The sequence below is a fragment of the Zea mays genome, chromosome 5 (assembly GCF_902167145.1).
Source record: "Zea mays cultivar B73 chromosome 5, Zm-B73-REFERENCE-NAM-5.0, whole genome shotgun sequence".
NCBI lineage: Eukaryota > Viridiplantae > Streptophyta > Magnoliopsida > Poales > Poaceae > Zea > Zea mays.
In genome coordinates this window covers 55,688,648-55,697,042 of record NC_050100.1, presented here as the reverse complement: position 1 = coordinate 55,697,042, position 8,395 = coordinate 55,688,648, and the positions used below count along the sequence as shown (strand labels likewise).

General features: G+C 56.4%; 1 protein-coding gene across 1 annotated transcript; it reads right to left on the bottom strand.

The window, feature by feature from the left end:
* Positions 1–6,749: 6,749 nt before the first annotated feature.
* Positions 6,750–8,003, bottom strand: LOC100283129 (Xyloglucan endotransglucosylase/hydrolase protein 23). Its single transcript, NM_001156031.2, has one exon. The coding sequence runs from the start codon at positions 7,848–7,850 to the stop codon at positions 6,978–6,980; it is 873 nt and encodes a 290-aa protein (NP_001149503.2). The 5' UTR covers positions 7,851–8,003; the 3' UTR covers positions 6,750–6,977.
* Positions 8,004–8,395: the final 392 nt, after the last annotated feature.

The following is an 8,395-nucleotide window of genomic DNA, read 5'->3' as shown; positions in this document are numbered from 1 at the left end:
CCCTCCTGGGACAGCGAGAGAACCCTCTCCGACGGCGTGAAGACGACGCGCCCGTGTTCCGTTCCTCGAACGGCTCGCGCACGCACAACGGATGCCCCGCGAACCACTCGTCCCATCGCATTAACTCTGCGGCGGGACAGGCGGCACCTTTGGCAGGCAAAGCAGACGACGCTTCACCTCCGCCATAATGACCGCGTCAAAAAAAGGTGCGCCACGTCATTCGATTTCGTATCCTTTTCCACTTCCTCTTTCTCTCTCTTGCTACAGGGACCGGGGAAGGGGATACTCCGAAAGGGATCCTTCTCCGCGAAGGAAGCGGGCCCCGAGCCCCCCTACTGATCAGAGGTTCGAAGGCTAGCCCCTCGGAAGGGTTCAACAGCCGCCTCAGAGCACTCGGGCTCCGCGCCCACTACTGGTCAGAGGTTTGAAGGCTGGCCCCTCGGAAGGGTTCAACGGCCGCCTCAGGCCACTTGGGCTTCGCGCCCACTACTGATCAGGGGTTCGTAGGCTAGCCCCCGAAGGGTTCGACAGCCGCCTCAGAGCATGCAGAGCGAGGGATGACCCTAGGTACGTTCGATACATAACCAAGGCTTGGGCTACGCTCCCGAGGTACCCTAGGACATTTCTGAGACCGACGGGAACGATTTTGTAACGGAATCCCACCAGAGGGAGGCATCGAGCCCTCGGACCCCGTCAAAAGGGGACCGGGTCCGGCGAATCACCCGCAGGTACTTTTGGAGCGCGCCTCCGGGCCACTAGCCGACCCCTAACGAATGGGGCACGGGCGTCCACTCGGATTACCCGTTAGCAACTCACTGGAGACACCATGTTCGGCGCCCTCCGAGGGCAACATGGCGCTTCCCCCCTCCTCCTTGCGGAAAGGCGACACAGGGGCGTATGAAAAAAGCCGAGTCTGTCCTTGACCGTCCTCTCGCTCTGTGCGGAGGCTCGGGGGCTACTCTCGTAAACCCGACTCCGGCCAAACTGTTGACAGCGTCAACATACCAGCCCGAGAACTTGGGACCTGACTAAGCACCCGGGCAACGACCAGTTCGCATGAGGGAACAACCAAACTGGCCGAGCCATCACGAAAGGCACTAAGACCTCGAAGGAGTCAAAACACTCCTCCGAGGCCCGGGGGCTACACCCGGCGGGTGCGCTCGCGCGCACCCACCGAAACGAAATTCAACCGAGGAAGGCCGGTCCCCTTGCAAAAAAGTGCGACAAAAGCCTCCAAGCGAGTGCCAACACTCCCTTTGAGGCTCGGGAGCTACTGTCGGGGACCATAATTAGGGGTACCCCCAAGACTCCTAATCTCAGCTGGTAAACCCCATCAGCACAAAGTTGCGAAGGCCTGATGGGCGCGATTCAGGCCAAGGCTCCGCTCAAAGGACACGATCCCGCCTTGCCCGAGCCCGACCTCGGGCAAAGACAACCGACCCCAGAAGATTCACGCCTCGCCCGAGGATCCCCTCAAGCAACGGACGCACCGTCGACTCGCCCAAGGCACAGCTCGGGAAGGCTTCGCGGAGAAGCAACCTTGGCCAAATCGCCACACCAACCGACCATATCGCAGGAGCATTTAATGCAAGGATCGCCTGACATCTTATCATGACGCGCGCTCTTCAGTCGACAAGGACGAAGTGACCGCAGTCACTTCGCCGCTCCACTAACTGACCTGACAGGAATACAGCGTCGCCTGCCCTGCTCTGACTGCCGTGCCACTCGCCAGAGTGAGTCTACAGCGGCTAAGTCCAGCTTCGGGCGACATAGGAAGCTCCGCCTCGCCCGACCCTAGGGTTCGGCCCCCATCTCGGCCTCGGAAGATGGACTTCGCCTCGCCCAACCCCAGGGCTCAGACTCAACCACGACTTAGAAGACGACGAACTCCGCGTCGCCTGACCCCAGGGCTCGGACTCAGCCTCGGCTCCGGAAGACGATGGACTCCGCCTCGCCCGACCCCAGGGCTCGGACTCAACCTCGACCTCGGAGGAATCGCCACCTCGCCCAAACTCGGGTCCGGACCGGCCACGTCGCCAGGAGGGCCATCATTACCCTGCTCCTAGCTAGCTCAGGCTACGGGGAACAAGACCGGCGTCCCATCTGGCTCGTCCCAGTAAACAAGTAATGATGACACCCCGCACGCTCCATGACGACGGCAGCTCCCAGCCCCTTACGTCAGCAAGGAGACGTCAGCAAGGATCCGACAGCCCCGACAGCTGTACTTCCGCAGGGCTCCAGCTCTCCTCCGACGGCCACGACATCACATGAACAGGGCAGCAACACCTCTCCGACAGCCACGACGGCATGTACGTAGGGCACTAGCTCCTCTCTGCTAGACACGTTAGCACATTGCTACACCCTCCATTGTACACCTGGGCCCTCTCATTACGTCTATAAAAGGAAGGTCCAGGGCTCTTGTGCGGGAGGTTGGCCGCGCGGGAGAACGGGCCGACGCATAAGGCTCTCGCTCTCTCTCTCTCCCACGCGAACGCTTGTAACCCCCTACTGCAAGCGCATCCATCCGCCCTGGGTGCAGGACAACACGAAGGCCGCGATTTCCCCTTACTGTTCTCCCCCCTTTGTGTCCCGTCTCGCGCCGACCCATCTGGGCTGGGACACGCAACGATAATTTACTCGTCGGTCCAGGGACCCCCCGGGTCGAAACGCCGACAGTAATCACATGACGCAACCAAGTTCGTACGACACAAATAATGCGTCGTGTTGCCAGGGCGCAGCCAATATTTAGCCAATGTCATAACTTAGCCGATTAATAATATAGTCTGATTAGCATGACCGGGTACCCTCTATACAATTTAATCATTTGGCATGAGTCTAAAGACTTAACGCAACACAAATATTTAGAGCGATTTGAGTATGTACATACAGTACAATATAGCCTTCACATGCATTCTAATATTTCTGCTATATATTTACAACGAAGAATAGAGCTGAAAGATAATACTGAAATTAATAGATGAGCATAAGCTTATCACGTGCAAGAAGTCATTTTTCATATATAAGGATGCATTTTCTACTGATTATTCGTGCCAAAGAATAAATAATTGAAATAAAGAAACATGTTTAATTATTTATTTTTCAGCCAACCACTTGCATGCAATGCTAAACGACTTTATTTTCTTAGCCACATCCGCATGCATGCATGCATGCATGCAGTGGAGTGCGGCACGCCTGCTGGGCATTACGTCTCTTTTGACCATCGTTTGGCCCCACATGACATATTGCTGGCGAAAAGGATAAGCACAAGCAAATGGTACGAACGTTGAGCGCCAGCTATATGGTCGGTCAATCACCGTCTGTTACGGTTTCGACACGTTCAACGCGACTAGCATATAGGGTATTCGATGGCTCGATCCCTAGTGGTGGGCGAGGTCGTACCCGTGCTGCTCGGACCAGCCGGTCATGGCCACGCCATCCGGCTCCGCAGCAGTGCCGATGGCAGCAGGCCACCTGTCAAATAAGGCAGCCACGCTACTGGCTTAGGTGCGCGGGCGAGCTCTGTCTCCACTGTCATGCCAACAGAGCCGTGACATGCCGGCCCGTTGCTCTTAGTCTCTCACGCATTTGCAACACCTATGGCTGCGACAGGCGGTCGTTGGTGCAGCCTACCCGGCCTGGCGCGTGCAAGCGCTTCTGGCGCGAGCAACCACCTGCGGTGCAGATGTAGCAGCAGAGAAGTAGCTCACATAGAGGCTAGCGGCTGGATTCTCTTCCGACGAATCAAGAACAGTAAACATACCGTTCGATTGCGTAGAGGAATAATCGAAGCCTGTCGCGTAGGACAGTTCGGCTAGGCCGGAGACCTGCTGGATTGACGTAGAGTTGATGCAGATCTGATCCCGCAGCAACGTCGAGGTAGAGCATGCTGATAACGTGTTGAGAACTACGTTACCACGAATCACCAGATCCGCTTCCTTCCCTCCCGTCAGCAGTAGAGGCGCAAGAAGATGTAGAGAACTCGTCTCCCTTCCCATAAGCACGACACAAGAAACACACGAGACACTGGATATAGGGTTGGGCCTCTGGCCTCTTTCTGATCTCTGTATTATGAGGTGGTATACAGGTTCCTTATATAGAGATATGAGACCCCTCAGGGGCAAAGCAGCTATTTGCCCACATAACCCTAACTAGGGTTACTTAACAGAGGGGTACGTGAGGGGGACATGCCACGCGCTTACTAAATACTAGAATCGGAACTGGACTAGTATGGCAATCGGGCGGGTAGTACACGGATATATAGTTCGCAAATCCATACCCGCGAGACAAAACTCAACCCATACCTGTACCCATAAACGTTCGTGGGTATGGATCTGTATCCATACCCGTACCCGTCGGGTATCCGCTATCCAGTGGATACCCGTTACCCACCCGCACACTACAATTTTAGCATTCAACACCAAACAACAATTATATCACATTTCGAAATAATTATCATTCTAATAACATCAAATGATAATTTCAGCACAAAACAACATATTATGGATAAAAACTAAAAATGAGAATTTATGATAATATATTAAATCTGGATGACTCACATGTTAGATATCCATTGGGTAACGGGTATGGATACTGGATATCCATACCCACGAAAAAAATATCCACGAATACCTTATTATATCTATAACCGTACCCGCGGATAACAAATTCCACCGTACCCATATTAAATGGATAATTATCCGCGGTTATTTACTCATACCCGTACCCATTGCCATGCCTAAACTGGACGTCTCCAGCGACAGCATGTGCCAGTGGGACCGAGAGGGCAAGGACGATAGCGAGGTGGGGAAGATGAAAAAGCTTCAACGAGTTGGCGGGAGTCGAGAGGAGGCGGTGACAACGTGGCATAGGATGATAGGAGCGAGCGGTGGAGCCACGATGACGGAGAGCGGTCGCTACGGTGGTGATGGTTTTGATTGGGAGGGGGCAGCTGTAATATTTTCTCTTTGTGGTGTATCTCTCTTTGTGGTGTATCCAGGCAGGGGCGGAGGGCCCATTATGGCCCAAGCCATACCTAAAAAACAGAACAGCTTACCTTGGAATCCCTAATCAGTGAACCGGCCGCCGCAGTCCCACACGTCCGCCGAGCCGAGGGCACGAGCAGCAGCCAGCACCGCCCAGCAGGCAGCAGGCGCCCAGGCCCAGCCCCAGCAGCGGAGCAGCCGCGGCGTGCGGCACCGCCCGCGCCCAGCACAGCAGGCCAGCCGCCAGCACCAGCAGGCAGTAGGCACGGCATCGGCCGGCGCACCGCTCTGACGGCTGACGCCCTGTCCGCCCAGGCGCCCAGCAGCCACGCCCACGCCGTCCGCCCAGCCCAGCATCCGCACGCGGCAGTGCGGCACCGCCCAGCAGCCGAGCCAGCAGCCCAGCACTCCGGCGCGCCTTCCGCTTCCAGGTTCGAGCACACACAGCAGTAGCACGCGAGGCCTTCCGCATCTTTGTTTGAATGTTGATTGTTTGAATGTTGATGTTTGTCACAAACTTGCAGGTAACAAATGCAATTGCCTAGGTCTTCAAGACATATATAACAAAATCAGTGGTATGACAATTACATGTTTTGTAGCAATTTGTTTTTATTTTAGACAATGTTTTATTTCTTTATATATATCGCGAGTTGTTATACAAGTTGATCGATTGTGTGTTAAATATTATATGGTTGTGTAGAGCCATACCTAATTTTTTTTTCCGTCCTCCGCCACTGTATCCAGGTGAATCTAGTTAGCACTAGAATGTGGATCGCTCAGAGGTTATATATTGGTAGTTGCACTTTGCTTCTCCTGCACTGCTCATTGCCGTTTATGTATATCCCGACGACTGATATTTTAGTAGCCGACGTGGACGTCCTAGGATACCAGGAATGCTCTGGAAGAATCTCGTCCCCTCACGAAGATTTACTGCCAAGCAAAGATTTTTATATATAGGGATATATATATATATATAGTCCATCTTATTTTATTATTGCTCGTGATTTATCCAATTAACACGCCGCCCATGTACGTCGTCGTCGTCGTCACTCCGAAAAAACCTGGCACCGCAAACCATTTGGGCCGGTTATATGATTTGGGTCAAGAGTGTTGGACTGTTTGGCCCATCGTACGGGCTAGGCTGGTTACGAATACTGTTGGGCTTTGTTGGTGTAGGTTAGGCATTGACGCATTTATTGTTACATCCTTTGTCCAACACGTACTACGTCTGTCGCCGAGCTACGCTCTCCGGGATCGCAGACCGTCACCGTAGCGGGCTCGGACCTGGCAAAATTTGGCCGAACTTTTGGCATCGGTACGAACCGAAGAGGTCGAAAGTTTTTTTTATTCGTGGCAGACGCTTCAACAATGGCTGTCTAGGAACGTGCTGGACTCAGATTTGAAGAATTGAGGAGACCGATCGTGGGAGGGGCGTGGCCGCGTGGGTATCTGGTTTCCGTGGGTGAAGGCGGCTGGTCCTGGTTTTCACGGGGGAAGGGAAACCGAGGAAGGATGACGCCAGTTTCAGCAGACGACTTGTGTTTTGTCCTGCCACGTTGTAAAATAGCTTCGTTTGTCGTCACTCGTCGGCAGCCATCAGCTTTCGTATATAACTATATATATCCTATAAAATAACACTCCCGTCCCGTCGCGTTCCTCCGGTTTACAGGGTGTCCGTGCGCCTGTGTCTCCATGGGTTTACACGCATGAATCGTGTTCGAAAGCGTAGCGCGACGCCGGACGGATTTGAAACGGAACGAACTCGATCGCTACGTCTCCAAACTTGTACACATCCGGTGTTGCAGAAAACAGATGAAAGAATATCACTGCGACGTGCGTCACGTGCTACATTTACATTGCCATCGCCCATGGCAAAAAAAAAACCCAAACATTATTCGCCAGACCACCGATCTCTGGTCTGAAGTGAACGACGACGAGGGGATCGATCGTCGTGCACGCACGCAGGTGGCTTCGCGTTCGCTCATCCAGCCACCTTTATCGCCGGAGCCTGCATTCAGCGGGCACGCCCCGGCCCTGCGGGAACCGCTTGGCGTCGGTGCAGTAGTTGTAGATCATGAACTTCCTCTGCACCCAGCGCATGCGGCGGTAGCTGGCGTCGCTGAGCTGCTGGTTCCACCAGCCGCCGCCTCCTCCCGCCTCCTCCATGGTGCCGACGGGGCACTGCGACCTGCCGCCGGACCAGACGCAGGCGTCGGCGCTGAACCCGCGGAACGAGGCGACGAACGGCGCCCGCGCCCAGTCCGCCTTGACGCGGCCGCCCTGCGTGGCCCAGTCGTCGGCGTTCCAGAGGCTGGCGTACACCCGCATGGGCTGCGTCCGCGGGAACGCCACCCCGCGGGCCTCGCGGTTGGCGAAGTCCCTCACCGGCGTGCCGTCCACCGCGAAGATGACGTGCCGCGGGTTCCACACCACGGAGTAGGTGTGGAAGTCGGCGGTGGGGTCGAACCAGAGGCGGAACTGCTGCTCCCGCTGCCCCCGCCCGCGCGTGAACACGTTCGTGTGCAGCGTGTAGGGCTCGCCCGACACGTTGCCCAGGAACTCCAGGTCGATCTCGTCGTGCGCGTCGCCCTGCGACGACAGGTACAAGGTCGTCACGGTGCCCGCCGAGTTGCCAGGCACCAGCTTCATCTGCATCTCGATCTTGCCGAACAGGTACTCGTCCTTGGACTGGAACCCGGACCCGGAGGCCCTGTCCAGGCTCAGGTCCAGCCCGCGCCCGCCGTCCACCACCTTGCCGCGCCCCTGCCCCCAGGTCATCTCCGTGTCCTGGTAGAAGTTGCCGCCATGCGCGATGCACGCTATGCACGCCGACACCGCCACGAAGCAGACCAGCGCGGACGCCCTCATCTTCTCCTCCTCCTCCTTCTTCTTCTTCCCTGCAGCTCTAGCTCTAGCTCGTGTCTGTGACGGCCGGAGCTCTAGATAGCGATAGTAGCGTGAGACTGTGAGTGGGTTGGGATGGCCATGGACTGCAGTCTGGGTGTAGTATTTATACGGGAGAGTTTTCCATGGCAGCTAGCCTCGGGCGGGCGGGCGGGCACGGCACGGACAGCAGGTGGTGAACCAACGGGCCGGCTCGGCTGGCTGTGAGGACGGCGCGTCCGCGGCGTAAATGTGGGTAGTTTTGGGACACGCCACCGCCATGGCTGGCCGCACCCTGGATCCAGTGGAGGCTGCCCGCGCGTACGTCCACGCCGGTGGGGGCCGCGGGCGCGGGGGGCTTTACTTGCCCACGAGCCCACCCGGGCGGCATCCGCGAAAGGGGAGGAGCGCCTAGGCTAGGCTGGCGGCAACTGGTGGGGTGGCTGCCTGCCGTGCCGGGAGCCGGATGCCGGGCGGGGAAAGCGCGCGTGCAGCTTTCCTCTGCGCTGCGTGGTGCTAGCTAGGGCTAC